The sequence below is a fragment of the Ctenocephalides felis genome, unplaced genomic scaffold (genome assembly GCF_003426905.1).
Source record: "Ctenocephalides felis isolate EL2017-DRISC unplaced genomic scaffold, ASM342690v1 CF-g0.4_SCAFFOLD_03432, whole genome shotgun sequence".
NCBI classification, from domain to species: Eukaryota; Metazoa; Arthropoda; class Insecta; order Siphonaptera; family Pulicidae; genus Ctenocephalides; species Ctenocephalides felis.
Window position 1 is genome coordinate 1 of NW_020539586.1, and position 15,923 is coordinate 15,923.

A 15,923-nucleotide genomic window follows, 5' to 3' on the forward strand; every position below is an offset into this window, starting at 1 on the left:
ACAAAAAGTAGTGGGTTTTCGGAGATTTGCTCGTGCCTTTGATCGTTCCAGTTCTTCTCTTTTATTTGCATGACACCGCTTGCATGCGCGCCTAAGGTTTTCCCCAAATAATTTCTGCGAACTGCGATGCAATGCGTATTTCGTCGAACAGAAGGCAGTGTTAAATCTTCACTCAGTCCTAGTAACTTTGCAGAAATCAGTTCTCTGAATCGTCTAACATTTACAGTTTTCTTTGTCGCAATTTTGTAAACGACCAAAGCGTTTACAATAGACGTCCCCAGTAGAAGTTCAACACCAAGCTTCCTATACCACTTGATTCCTTTCCTCATCGTCGAAGCATAGGAAACCATTTGGTCTGAATAATCTATACCACATTCACCCTTATTGTATTCGAGGACGGCCAGAGGTTTGAGTCTTGCGGATGGCTGCTGGCTTGAAGAAGCAGCATGAATGTTTTTCGTGCTTTGTGTCATGATAGGAGCGTGTTTCGTAGATAATATTCTCACGTCACGTGTGTCTCTCCATTTGAGTATCACAAGCCCGTTATCATCCTCTATAGCTACCATTTCTCGTCTTTTTAGTTTGCAATTAAGAACATCTTTTGGTATAGATTTCTTGTTATGTCTCTGTGTTCCAACTACACGATTCTTGCGTCTTAGGCATGATATAGCTAACTCATAACTTGTATAAAAATTGTCAATATACAATGTTTTTTCTTGATAGAAAAGTTTCTCTGCCAGTTGTAGACACACATTGTGTGCCAATCCGGTTTCTTTAATGCCTTCTGCTGATTTACCAGAATACATTTTCATTGCCCATGTGTATCCTTTGCTTGAACATAATTTGAATAACTTGATTCCGTACTTGTGCGCTTTATTTGGAATGTATTGCTTGAAAATGAGTCTTCCACGCCATGGAATTAACGTTTCATCGATAACAATGTCTTCTCCAGGCGTGTAAGCTTCCTGATACTTTCCTACCAATTTGTTAAAAAATGGAAGTATTTGACCAAGCCGATCATCACGGGCAATGGACATATTATCGACAAAATGAAAATTGCACAATAATAGTTCAAATCTGTTTCATGACATAATTTGACGCGGTAGCCGGAAATTGCACAATTCGTTTTTGGCCCAATAATTGGTTATTGGGCTCACTTTTACAAGTCCCATCCACAACAATAATCCCAAAAATTGTTTTATTTTTTCAGGATTTGTTGGTTTCTTTTTATGCATTCGTGAACCTGGAGTCAGCCTCGATTCATTTAGTTTTTGTTGTGCATATCTATTAGTTTCTAATACCAGCAAGTTTATGATTTCGTCATCGACAAACAACGTAAACACATCATACGGATTTATATCGTCAGGTAATTGCTTATTCAGACCGCCTGTTTCTTGAAAAGAACTTGATTTTTGCCGACCACTAAATTCACTCCATTCACTTTGTTGAACTGGAGCTTCCTCAGTATCATCAACGTTGCTTTCTTCTTCCACGACCAAATCTCGTAACATCTCGTCAATAGTATCTTCACAATATTCATTATCACTAAGATTGCATTTATCCGTATCCGTATCAGAATCTGATGATATGATACGATTTACTTTTCTTCTTTTGGGCAATCTGATCACTTCCTCATCGCTGCTATCCGAATTTGAGCAACTAGCGTGACTAGTCGTCCTTTCACTGCGATATGAATCACTGCACACTGACTTTTTCATCTTTCTCTTCAGTATTGAAAAATTTTGGGCAGAGATATTAGTTGTATTACTCAGTACACGGCAAAGATTACAACTGCTCGTGCAGAGTAACAACCTGATAAATGAGGATCGTAATAGATATCGGGGTGAGAGTACCGAAAGAAATGTAAACAGACATGCGGTAGCAGAGCACGCATCTTACAGTGGCACGGGTGGCCTGACGGGGATTTTGTTGTAAACACGCGTGGCAGTCAACGTGTTAAAGGATCTGTGAAAACGCTCTACCATGCCGTTTACGCTGGGGTTATAAGCTGTGGTGTAAGTTATTTTCGACCCTGTAAATTTATCAATGGCGTCAAATAGGCGGAATTTTAACTGGACTCCGCGATCGCACGTTGCTTCTGTGGGGCAGCCAAAACGAGATATCCATCCCTTTATAAATGCTTGCGCCACTGACTCGGTTGTGATATCTCCAAGTGGGATGACTTCTGGCCACCTTGTGAATCTACTGATAGGCAATACTTGAATCCTCGTGCGCTTGGAAAGGGTCCGATCAGATCTAAATGTATGTGAGAAAATCGCCTGGTAGGGAGCAAAAATTTACCAAGCGATGCTCCCGTGTGGCGATGAATTTTGCTGCGTTGACAAGGAATGCACTCCCTCGTCCAGGCTCGACAGTCCTTGTTCACTGGCGGCCAAACAAATCGTTGGGATACCAATTATCACTGTGGCATTTCTTCCAGGATGGCTTAGGTTGTGAAGTGAGTTAAAAATTTGTTTTCTTAACTTATTCGGAACGAAAGGTCTTGGAATATTAGTGCTAGTGGATACATCGCAATATACGTTGATGGTAGTACCCGGAAGACGTACTGACTTCAGGACCAATGAGGAACTGTTCTTTAGGGAGCTTTGCAATTCCGCGTCAGGTGTCACCAATGATGTATCGAAGTACTGTCTTCTTCTCTTCCTGGAATCCACTGTGAGTTCGGGCAGGCAAGTGAAGGGCCGAGTATTGCTGCGCTGTGGTTTTATACTATAGGTTAACGGTGCATGGGGACGCGCAACCTGACGTAGTGCGCCAGGGCTGTGCATCCTTATCCTATATATATATATATATATATATATATATATATATATATATATATATATATATATATATATATAATTCGATGAGTTATTTAGAATCGAGCAGTAACACCAAGTAAAAAAAAACTAGAGTAGTTTTGAAATACTTTATTTATCCATACGTTTCGGTCTTCATCGAGACCGTCGTTCAGTAGAAAAACTAAAAGATTTTTTATAATGTAGGAGGAAAATAATATAAAGTTATAGAACTTATAGAAAATTAATTATACAAAAATACACTACAATTTTACACTGTGATAAACCAAGCTATTAATAACTGGAATATTTAAACTGATTATTTTTGACAATTTTGATTAAGTTTCATCGAAAGATTTGATGGACTATCTACGCAAAGGCCGGGAGATTCTAAGTCGTATAATTTTATTTTTTCAAAATAATGTCGGATATCGACAAAAGAACTAATTATAAGAAAACAATGTTTTATAAAGTTTTTCAAAAAAAAAACATATACTTTTCAAGTTACTGGCTACTAAATTCATATATAAATTGATCATAACATTCTTCTTACTAAATTATCTAAGATTGGTCTTAATTCTTCACTTATTCACTTTTTTAAGAGTTATCTTCATAATCGCAAGCAGTTGTCTATCTTAATGGATTCTTGAGCAACATTGAAAATATTAGTTCAGGAGTTCCTCAGGGATCCATTCTTGGTCCCCTACTATTTATTATTTTTATTAATGACATTTCTGATACTATTAACTGTCCACATTAATTATTTGCAGATGATCTGAAACTATATCTCAAAATAAATTCTATTGATGACTGCTTATTATTACAGTCTCAACTTGACCTTTTCCAATCTTGGTGTATCTATAACAAATTACATCTAAATATATCAAAGTGCAAGATTCTTAGTTTTACACATAAGCGCGTTCCAATACTTTTTGATTATAAAATTTCTAACACCAGCATTGATAGATGTAATAAAATTTCCGATTTAGGTGTTCTATTTGATTCTGGTTTGTTTTTCACAGATCATGTAACTGATATTTGTAATAGAGCACATCAATCTTTAGGTTTGATACTAAGAAATTGTAAACAATTTAAGTCTACCAATGCACTTCTTTGCATGTACTATTCTATTGTACGTTCAAAATTAGAATACGGTTCGATTATTTGGTATCCTCATCATATCAACAACTCTGATGCGATAGAGAAGGTTCAGCGAAAATTTCTAAAATACCTTTATTATAAAACATATAAAATTTACCCTGAACGTGGCTTTGACCACCACACTTTACTAAAAGAATTTGGTATTCCTTCCCTTGCCTCACGTCGATTTATCTGTACAATTATGTTCTTATTTAAGCTTTGCAATAATTCTATAGACTGTCCTCTTATTCTCAATCAACTATCCTTTAATGTTCCAAGGCTATCTTCGCGTTCACAATTATTTTTCAATTATCCTACCCCTAAATCTAATTCTCTCTTGAATTCGCCAATTTTACTTATGTCATCTAACTTTAACTTAATTAATAATGAAATAGACATTCACAACACTTCACCTAATCAAATAATCTCCATCTGCACAAGTTAATCATTTTATTTTCTTTCAAATATCTCATTATTTTCTTATTCTGTTTATAAATATTATTGTTACATTCTGCATTATATGCAATTTTATCTTAGCATTTTATGTTATTAACTATATATTTTAATTGTTATTCATTTTGTAAAATAATTGTATTTTTGAGTCCTCTTGGAGAAATCTGTGGGCTATATATTTAAATAAATAAATAAAATATATTTTCGGCGTTTTTCTTCGTTTTTTGCAAATATCTCCAAAAATATACATTCTAATGAAAATCACGTAATGAGCAAAATTATGTCAACTAAAATCTAAACTATTTTCATTTTTTTTTAAAGATAAACCTTTTTGAAAAAAAAAATACCTTGAAAAAATTTGATTTTTGAGCAACTATCAATTTTTGACAAAAATTTACTTTTTTAGGAAAAAAAAAAGACTTTGAAAATGAAATGTTTTCTTTATTTTGAAATAACTTGAAAATTCTGAAGTTTTTTTTAAAGCACTCATACTGCTTTAACTGCATAGAGACGAAATATCGAAGCGCGTAAGTTCCGCGTCGCCGTCTAACGGATAAACTATCAAAATAACTAGTGGGGTGGGTGGCATCGTGCCTTAAGGCAAATTGCTGGAACTTCCCGTACCGTAACGAAACGTTCGAGGAATATTGAATGTTTTCAAATAGATTATTATAAATATTGTATTATTGTCTAATATTTATAAGAATTATATAAACTGAATTGCAGAGTTGAAATTATTTGTTTAAAGTATATTAGAACTATAGTCAGAATTAAAAATAAAATCTGAATTATTTTCGACATACAAAAAATTAAAAAAAAAAAAAAAAAGGTACAAATTTTTTTTTTCCAAAATCAATTATTTTGTTAAGACAAGCAGAAAGTTCTTTGAATCAATTGAATCGGACGCTTAGTTCTCTCAAAAACTGCCATTTTTTGTACATTTAGCTCTGTATCTCCGAAATGGCTGGGCCTGCCTTTGCGAAAAACTAATAACCTTTCCCAATCATTACTAATGGAATGTTTTTTAGATCATTCAAATCGGATGCTCCGTTCTCTCAAAACTCGTTTTCTATTTCTGCACTCTTTGCTCCTTATCTCCGTAACTGCTGGACCTGTCTTTGCCAAAAACTAATCAGCTCTTCTCCTTATTAATAGGAATCGAATGTTTTTAAACCATTCAAATCGGTTGATCCGTACGCCCGAAAACGTGGACGAAAATTTGTATCCATACATACACACACACACACACACACACACACACACACACACATCCATTTTTTCTGAGGTATGCCAAAACGTTCAGAAACCTTCAAAACGTCGAGAAATGTAAAAATTTTCAATTCCGATTTTCGGCCCATTACAATAACTTACCCTACGGGAAGTTAATAAATCATCAAAATGTCATCAGTACTTTATCTTATCAATACAAGTAAAATGTTTTTTTGAATTATTGAAATCAGACGCTCCGTTCTCTTAAAAACTGAATGACCGTTTGTGGCACTTTTTGCCCGTATCTTTGAAACGGCTAGACCTGCCTAAGACAAAAACTAATCAGAATTGAAATCGGTTGAACCGTGTTCCCGAAATCGTCGATGAAAATTTGTATCCGCACACACACACACGCGCTTACACATATATACACATACATCCATTTTTTCTAATTTATGTCAAATTGTTCAGAAACCTCTGAAACGTAATAGTCCAAAGGCTATGAACTATTTGACTAACCTGTTTTCTCAGAGCAAGAAATTTTTTTAATGATATTTTATTATCGACCCATTAAGAAAGTACCATTCTGGCAGTCATTCCGCGATTGCGTCATCATACCTTCAATTTGTGAAAATGTCAAAAAAAAATTCATAACTTGCTCTCACAATTTGAGGGTGTATTTTTTTGAGGGGTTAGGGGTACTTAGGGGCGCGAAAAATGAGTATTTTCAGTATTTTTTTTGTTATTAAACAATGTTTTTTTACAAAAATAGTGACACGGCAATATTATACAATGTTTTGACTTTAAGTAACAAAAATTTCAGGAAAAAAAATTATTTCCAAAGTTATGGCTGTTTTTGTTGACCCAGTTTCTAAAAACGGTCCTGGCGGTGATGGGCATAACTCCTTAGATTCATCTAAAATCAATCGAATAAAAAAAATAGTTTTATAAATAGATAATCCCGTGCCTAATCGAAGCTTTTTTTTTTTTGCAAAAATTAACAAAATGGCGGCATCAGAAAAAGAAAATCTAGATTTTTGGGAAACGGTTTTTGAGTTACAGTTGTCACCAGTTTAAATAACATAGTTATGAGAAAAACGCGTTTAATTTCGCATTGGATAGTCGGAAACCGAGTCATCTATTTTTGAGTCATATAATAGTTTATAAGTCATTGTGGAAGTTTCCAAAATTTTCATTTGCTGCTGCCTACGAAGCATTCTGGCTCGAGTACTCTCGAGTGTTCTCGATGGCGCGCTGATCTGCCACTTTCACAGGAGCAACATCCAACTTTTCAGCATACCAATGGGAACTATACTCACAATAAGGTCCTAGGGTATCCATAATCAATAATAATGATAATGTATATGCATGCAGCAATTTGTACGATAGTAGAACTAGTATTCACGTTTTTTGGGCATATTTTTCACACTAGTTGGTTGGTTTTTTCTAATTATGGATTCAATCTTGAACTACATATTTTGAAAATAAATTATCATTGCTGAGATCATCGTAAATCGGTTTAATAGCTTTTAAAACTTGCGGAGGTAAGGGAGAATAATCTTGAGTATAAGTATCCAGCATTCCACTTGCTACAGCGCGCTGGTAAGAGTCCAATAGCTCAAAAAGTAATCATCGGATCTACTTGAAATTTTCGGAGAATATTTTCAAAATATTACACTTACCGCAAATGCAAAAAAATGGTTTTTCAAAAATTCCAAATACCCCCAACCCCTTAACTGTTCAGAAAACATATGTAAAAAGCCAGTCTATTCTGACGGTTGCAAGGGTCTGTCAGTCGAGTACATAATAATCACGACGCGCAAGGGTGTGGGCACATTGCCATACATAATCAACTAAGACCCTTATATTTGAATAATTTATACGCCGTTTTAAAGGTATTTTTGGAAACATCCGATATACCAAACTGCAACTTTGCATCTCACCTTATGGTCGAGATATCATTGAAAATATGTCAAAGTGGCCCCTTTTTCAAACTCAATTTTTGACGTAACCATTAAAGATATCGAAAAAAAAAATTACGTGATTCTACTCATATTGGCTTAGACCACATAATGTATATTAATATATGCTAAATAATCCTTTATTATTAGCTAAAAAGGATAAAATAATTTTTCAATTAATGTTTGCGGATAGTGCGTTTTGTTTAATTACTTTATTGTTAGCGTTATTCGAAAGCCTATTATTTTTTCTTTCAGTACTGCAAATATTGTCCAAATCAAATATGTGGAATATATATATATTATATATTATAGAATTTTGTGATATGAGTGGACCAAATATTAAATGTTAAATATGAACAAAACAACACTCAGATTTTTGACACAAACTTTATTTGGTAATTACAGACATTTCGAGACCATGGTATGCCTCATCTTCAGTGTAATTTCAAAAACAGTTACTTATATACTACACATTCTTTAATATTTTATTTAAATTACATTTAATTTTTGATATACACAGTACTAAAAATATGTGACACTTACAGAAATATTCTAAACAAATCTTAAGTATCGAATTGGATGGGTATTTTCAGGGCCCGTCCTGCCTTGAATGCAATGCATGTAAAAAATGCTGGCGCACGCCTTAGTGGGCGCCAAAACGAGCTTCGATTGGTACGCGGACTCGATTTTTACATTGTACATAAATTTTATGTCACTTGAAACCAGCGGTGGAATTAATCCAACTACCTGAAACAAAGGCCTGTGGAGAAGAAAAAACACTTGAGGTAAAATCATCAAGATTTATGTATGACGTGCTTCGGTACTTTGCAAGTTGTAAGCTGTATTTTACATCTTGATATATACAACCAAGCGACGCGGAACGCGAACCAAGCCAAACGACGTAGTCTAAGAGCCAGTGAACTATTTGACTAACCTGTTTTCACAAAGCCAGAATTTTTTTTAATGATATTTTATTATCGGCCCATTAAGAAAATACAATTCTGGCAGTCATTCCGCGGTTGCGTCATCATCCCTTCAATTTGTGAAAATGTAAAAAAAACAATTTTTATAACTTGCTCGCACAAGGCTCAAATTTTGAGGGTGTCTTCTTTTAACTGTTCAGAAAGCATATGTAAAAAGCCAGCCCATTCTGACGGTTGCAAGGGTCTGCCAGAAGAGTACATAATAGTCATGACGCGCAAGGGTGTGGGCGCATTGCCATACATAATTGACTAATACCCTTGTATTTGAATAATTTATACGCCATTTTAAAGGTCATTTTGAAAACATCCGTTATACCAAACTTCAACTTTGTATCTCACCTTATGGCCGAGATATCATTGAAAATATGCCAAAGTGGCCCCTTTTTCAAACTCAATTTTTGGCGTAACCATAAAAGATATCGAAAAAAAAATTACGTGATTCTACTCATATTGGCTTAAACCACATAATGTATAGTAATATATGCTAAATAATCCTTTATTATTAGCTAAAAAGGATAAAATAATTTTTCAATTAATGTTTTCGGATAGTGCGTTTTGTTCAATTACTTTATTATTAGCGTTATTTAAAAGCTTATTGTTTTCTCTTTTAGTACTGCAAATATGGTTTAAATCAAATTTGTGGAACACTTTGAAAAATTGAAGAAACCAGAACCAGTACACCCGCGCGTAACGCTAATAGTAGCGCATAGAATTCGTTCGGTCGGATGTGCGATGCGTTACGCGCGGGTGTACTGGTTCTGGTTTCTTCAATTTTTCAAAGTGTTCCACAAATTTGATTTAAACCATATTTGCAGTACTAAAAGAGAAAACAATAAGCTTTTAAATAACGCTAATAATAAAGTAATTGAACAAAACGCACTATCCGAAAACATTAATTGAAAAATTATTTTATCCTTTTTAGCTAATAATAAAGGATTATTTAGCATATATTACTATACATTATGTGGTTTAAGCCAATATGAGTAGAATCACGTAATTTTTTTTCGATATCTTTTATGGTTACGCCAAAAATTGAGTTTGAAAAAGGGGCCACTTTGGCATATTTTCAATGATATCTCGGCCATAAGGTGAGATACAAAGTTGAAGTTTGGTATAACGGATGTTTTCAAAATGACCTTTAAAATGGCGTATAAATTATTCAAATACAAGGGTATTAGTCAATTATGTATGGCAATGCGCCCACACCCTTGCGCGTCATGACTATTATGTACTCTTCTGGCAGACCCTTGCAACCGTCAGAATGGGCTGGCTTTTTACATATGCTTTCTGAACAGTTAAAAGAAGACACCCTCAAAATTTGAGCCTTGTGCGAGCAAGTTATAAAAATTTTTTTTTTACATTTTCACAAATTGAAGGGATGATGACGCAACCGCGGAATGACTGCCAGAATGGTATTTTCTTAATGGGCCGATAATAAAATATCATTAAAAAAATTTCTGGCTTTGTGAAAACAGGTTAGTCAAATAGTTCACTGGCTCTTAGACTAACGCTGCGTGGATCCAAGCGAACGCGCGAGCTAGAGAAAAAAAGTTATAGGAGAAAAAGGAGTATTGTTTATAGTATCTTTGCCATATTTTATTTTTTAGATTAACCAAATTTTAGATTTCACATATTTTCTATAGTCAAATTATAGAATTATTGATAAGAAAATCTTTTGATTGTAGAAATTTTAGTACAAAATCCAACTTTCAGAATCTAAATCTAATTTTTAGAACAAATTTTTCGAAATTTTAGAACAAAAATCTACAATCATTAGAACAAATTTCAAAATTTTAGAATAGAATTCCAAATTTTAGAATAACTTTCCAAATTTTAGAACAAATTTCCAAATTTTAGAATAAAATTCCAAATTTTAGAATAACTTTCCAAATTTTAGAACAAATTTCCAAATTTTAGAACAAAATTAACAATTTTTAGAATAAGTCTGATATTTTATATAAATCCATACAATTTGTTAAATATAAGTACTATCCTTTTGAGATAAATTTAGTTTTAGAACAAGATTTTAAAGTTTTAGAAAAAATAGAGAATTTATTTTTAGTTTGCACATTTTTATGCTTGTAACTAACTCATTTGTTATAAGTAAGTGTTGATTGATTGATGTGGAGAATACGTGCTACAACCGACTTTGTACTGCCGCAGCAACGTGTGATTAGCAGGTCAACAGAGCCCTTATTTGAGAACTACGTTTCATTTAATTCAGGCGACAGTAGTGATTTAGATTTGGTTAGCGCAGTTTTTAATAGTGAAGTAGTCGTCACTTCCCAATCCCGACAAATTCTAAGTTTTCATCTTTACCTTCATTACATTTTGATTTAAACAATCAAACTTCAGACATGGCTCCCCAGTTTTATCCTTACAAAGAACCATGGATATTGTTAAAACTTTCGATGGGTCGGATCAGAGTAAATTAAATGAATTTTTGCATACTTGTACTCAGTGATGTTGTCAAGTCGGAACGCGCCAGAACGTCGTTCAGGCAAATTATTTTGGGCCGGAACGCGTTCCGACAAAAAATCGCTACAAAGATAATGATTTAATAAGTGAATTTTATAAATTATAATTCAACTATTTTTTATTAAATGTTCCTATTATTGTAATAAACATACATATATGTGCACAAAATGGGTTACATAATGATTTTTGTTTCTTTCTTTTTCGAACGAAACCGTAACCAACATGAAAACCGGTTTTTGAACCGGTTTTTTAATTTTAGCGTCCCGGAAAAAAAAATTAGCACAACACCAATGCTTGTACTTATGTTTTTGAAAGTATAGATCCGGCTGAACATAAAGCGTTATTAAAATTTATTTTACATGTATAGAAGATAGGACTATGCAAATCACACAATATAAGACATTCGAAACTTTTGAAGAGTTAGAAAAAACCTGCTTAGAGGAGACTTATGTTAAATCTAGATCGGTATGCTCTCTTCAAATTTAATTTAAGAAGCGTAAACAAGGACAAAATGAGACGGTAAAAACTTTGCCTGTCGACTACAGACTATTCTTTTTTTTAAAAAAAAAAACTTTATTACCTTTTTTTCTTACATTTTTAAGATACTTAACACTTTTTTCTTACATACATATTACTTTTTCTTACGTATTATAAACATATTTACTTTTTCCTAACATATTACATGATTATTACTTTTTCCTTTTTTATTACTTGATTATTATTTTTTCCTTTTTTTATTACTTGAATTTTAACTTCTTCCACAGGTTCTCCTGGTGCATTGACTTATTCTCCAACTCAGTCTGGGTGGACAGAGTCAGAGTCCTTATTTTTCTTTTTTGAGTACAGGGATACAATCCGAGTACCTCTTACTTGTAAGAGGCATGTTGCTACTACAACTATTGCCCCCTCTGCATATGCGTATGCTGCGGCAATGCCCACGAAAGGCCATTTTCACTTGAGATCATATTTGAAATCTATGATTTCAAGTGAAAATTAGGTATCAAGCTGCTTTGATACCGAATCGACCGCAGTTGGATTCGAACTCGAGACTAGGATTTTCTAGGCCACGTTCTTACCACGGGACCACATTCTCAGACAACTCATAAACGCGGCTATTAAAATGGGTAGAGGACCTGCTGCAAATGCTTATTTCACTGAATTATTAGAAGAGCAAGCTCTTCATATTTTCCAAGAGGGTTTGGTTCCGTATTTAAAATGATCGTTAAATGTAAATCTCCTGCAAATTTAAATTCTGCAATTTCTATTGCAACTGAAGAAGAGATCAATTTAAACTCGGAAAAGGAAACCTATTCTCACAAACCTTTAAGACTAATTTACCACCTTGCAGACCACACGTTCCTATAAAACATGAACACATTTCATGTAATTATTGTAAAATTCCGGGACATTTAATGTGGGACTGTAGTAAGAGAATTTTTAATGAACATTCCAAAACAAATAAAATAGAATTAGCCACTGCATCATCGAATAAAGAGAATACTTCAGATAAGACCAATGATTCTCCTACAGCATCCACAAGTAAAGAAAGTTCAATACGTAAAGTCAGTAAGCTAAGAAACGCTCAACTGTCATGCATTTCAGATAAACAAAAATTAGCTTTAATAAACCTCGAATTTTTAGACACTACTACATCTAGATTAAATTAACTGGTAGATACTGGAGCCGAAATTAGTATAATTAGAATAGATAATTTAGATGATGATGCAGATATAGACACAAGTTTAGATAATAGAGTTAATATTACTGGAGTTACAAGGACCACTATAGATACGTTAGGGACACCTAAGTTAAGGATTCTGTTAGACAACAAGATTATTTCGCATAAATTTAGTGTAGCAGATACTAGGCTAGCAATTCTAGGAGATAGCATAATAGGGTTAGATTTTTTGAAAACTTTTAAAGTCAATGTAAATATTAATAATGATACAAAGATTTTAAGGACTTGAAGCCCATCCCTTTAAATTATTCACCTTTAAACTATTCCCTTTAGTTGAGTTAGAGCATCGTTCGGAGACTGTAGTTAGGGTTTCTACAAATATTAATTGTTTAGAAATTATTGAAAGGGAGGAACTTGCCGAAGGTGTATTTGTAGCAAATTCTTTAGTTTCACCTCCAAATCACACTTGTCTGGTTAACGTTATTAACTGTAATAAAGATAAAATTAAAATAAAAACTCCACTTTTAGATATTCACACCTTAGATTTTGAAAATCATGTAAATGCGTTAGAAATAAATAACATTAATGTAGAAAATAATTACAAATCAGACAGGGTAAATAGGATTTTTAATAAACTTAAACAAAACCACTTGAATCAATAAGAAAGTGAACTTTTGTATGAGATTTGTGAAGAGTATAATGATGTATTTTTTAGAGGGTGATAAATTACCCGTAACTTCAGCTATATCTCATAACATTACAACTCTTCCAAGCTAACAAGCTACACCAGTTAACATCAAACCTTACAGACTTCCAAACAAAAAACTGAGATTAACAGACTTCTGACTTATTAAGACAAGACATAATAGAACCTAGTACTAGTCCCTGGAACGCATCATTATTCTTAGTTAGGAAGAAATCCAATGACGGTAGTATAAGTATAATCTAATGACTTAATGACTTGACAGTAGGTGTCTTTTCCACTTCCTAACGTTACTGACATTCTAAACCAGGTAATTCTAGACTAGGTAATTCTAAATTCTTTTCTACATTAGACTTGGCTTCGGGATTCCATCAGACCCGTTGAGCTCTGGTGACAAACATAAGACAGCATTCTCGACTCAAATGGGTCATTATCATTATAAAAGAATGCCATACGGATTAAAAAATGTCCCAGCCACCTTCCAACGTTTAATAAATTCTATTTTAACAGGACTGCAGGGTCTCAAATGTTTTGTTTACACGGATGACATAGTCATTTATTCTAATACTCTTCATGAACAATCTAGACGAATTAACGAAATTTTTGACAGACAGAAAAAGCAACCTTAGACTTAGACTCCAACCTAGTAAATGTGTACTTTTTTGTAAAGGGGTTTTTCTTATCTTGGTCACATAATTACTCCAGACGGTATTAAACCAGACCCATCCAAATATCCTCTGTCGCAAACTTTCTTGTTCCTAAATGCGCCAAAAACATAAAATCATTTTTAGGCCTCGCAGGGTATTACAGGCGATTCATCGAAAATTTTTCACATACTTCTAGGCAATTGACACAACTTTTAAAGAAAAACACAAAATTCAATTGGACATCTTCTCAGCAAAAATCTTTTGAAACTTTAAAAACTCATTTAACAACTGCTCCCATTTTAAAATATCCTAATTTTGAGATTCCTTTTAACATTACCACGGACGCGTCTGGCAAAACTATTGGGGCTATTTTGATACAGGGCCCTATAGGTGAAGATTTGCCAGTTGCTTACGCTAGTCGCACACTTAATAAAGCCGAAGAAGAAACTACTCTACTATAGAGAAAGAACTTCTGGACATTGTGTGGGCCGTCCAGCATTGTGCATAGTACTAAATTTTATATTATTATGGATCATCAACAATTATTATAGTTGTTTGACTTGAAAGACCCAGGGTCGCGGTTAATGCGATGGCGCATAAAGCTGGAGGAATATCAATATGAAATAAAATACAAAAAGGGGGCTTTCAATACCAACGCGGACGCACTGAGCCGGATCTTTCATATTTCGTTAACAAGTACTTATGATAATTTTAGACTAGCCTTAAAAGACAAACTTATTTTAATTCGAGAGTTAAGGAAGTAGATGATAAATTATTAGTATTTAATCCATTTATACAGACTCTCCGCAAGACTTTGTTAGTAATAATATTTTGTATACTAAGTTGAAAAATAAGGTTAACAAATTCAATGAATTGACTGCGCAAAATAAAACGATCGGTCAAGTAGCGCACGTCAAACAAGATGATCATTTTATATTTTTTCTTTGATCAGAAGTAGAGATTCCGATAACACAACCCTGTCCTATCGAAAACCCTCATTTTTTTGAAAACTTTATGCTTACAAAATAATATTAAAGCAATTAAATTACCAATGCTTATTAAAGAGACTGACAGACTTGACTGGACTGAAGTGCGTGCTATAATATGATATATTTTTAGAGACTCAGACATCGACATTGACGTACACAAATTTCCATTGCAAGATCTGAGGACGAAAAAAAAACATATATTTTCGGAATTTCATGACAAACCACTTGGCGGACATCAAGGATTTAGGAAGACACTCAAATTTTTAACTATAACTGGCCTAAACTCAAACGAGACTTAAGAAAATTTAAAAAAAAGTGAGGTTTGTCAGAGAAACAAATCATACTACCTCAATAAACACCCCTTGTTAATTACTGACATACCCACTAAACCAATTGAGAAATGCTCGCTTGACATAGTAGGACCTCTTACTGAAACAACTGACTCGTACAAGTTTATACTGACTTTTCAAGACCTTTTAACCAAAGGGTATGGGCGCATAGAGAGTATATAGAGAATCGGCCCCACCCTGGTATTAAAATAATAAATACGCCATTTTTAAGGTCTTTTTGAAAAAAAAACGATCTATGTATCAAATTATTTCAACTTTGTATCTCACCTTATGGCCGAAATATCATTGAAAATATGTGAAAGTGACCCCTTTTTTTAAACTCACTTTTTCGCGTAACCATAAAAGATATCGAAAAAAAATGTACGTGGTTCTATTCATATTGGCTTAGGCCACATTATGTAGAACAATCGATGAACATACAAAGATAAAATATTTTTCAATTGATGTTTTCGGTAGTGCGCTTAGTTGGATCACCTTCTAATTAGCATTATTCGAAAGCCTATTGTTTTTCTTTTAGTACTGTATTTTGTGAAA

General features: G+C 33.6%; 2 protein-coding genes across 2 annotated transcripts; both read right to left on the bottom strand.

The window, feature by feature from the left end:
• Nucleotides 1-36: 36 nt before the first annotated feature.
• LOC113382435 (piggyBac transposable element-derived protein 4-like) lies at nucleotides 37-1,037 on the bottom strand (the record flags this gene model as incomplete). The annotated part of the gene is made up of 1 exon (XM_026620788.1): nucleotides 37-1,037. A coding segment is annotated over exon 1 (1,001 nt), but the record flags the coding sequence as incomplete, so codon positions are not given.
• Nucleotides 1,038-1,082: 45 nt separating this feature from the next.
• LOC113382437 (piggyBac transposable element-derived protein 1-like) lies at nucleotides 1,083-1,718 on the bottom strand. Its single transcript, XM_026620789.1, has one exon. The coding sequence runs from the start codon at nucleotides 1,716-1,718 to the stop codon at nucleotides 1,083-1,085; it is 636 nt and encodes a 211-aa protein (XP_026476574.1).
• Nucleotides 1,719-15,923: the final 14,205 nt, after the last annotated feature.

Excerpts from the sequence above, each read along its gene's own strand:
- LOC113382437 (XM_026620789.1), bottom strand. The coding sequence starts at position 1,718 with ATGAAAAAGTCAGTGTGCAGTGATTCATATCGCAGTGAAAGGACGACT.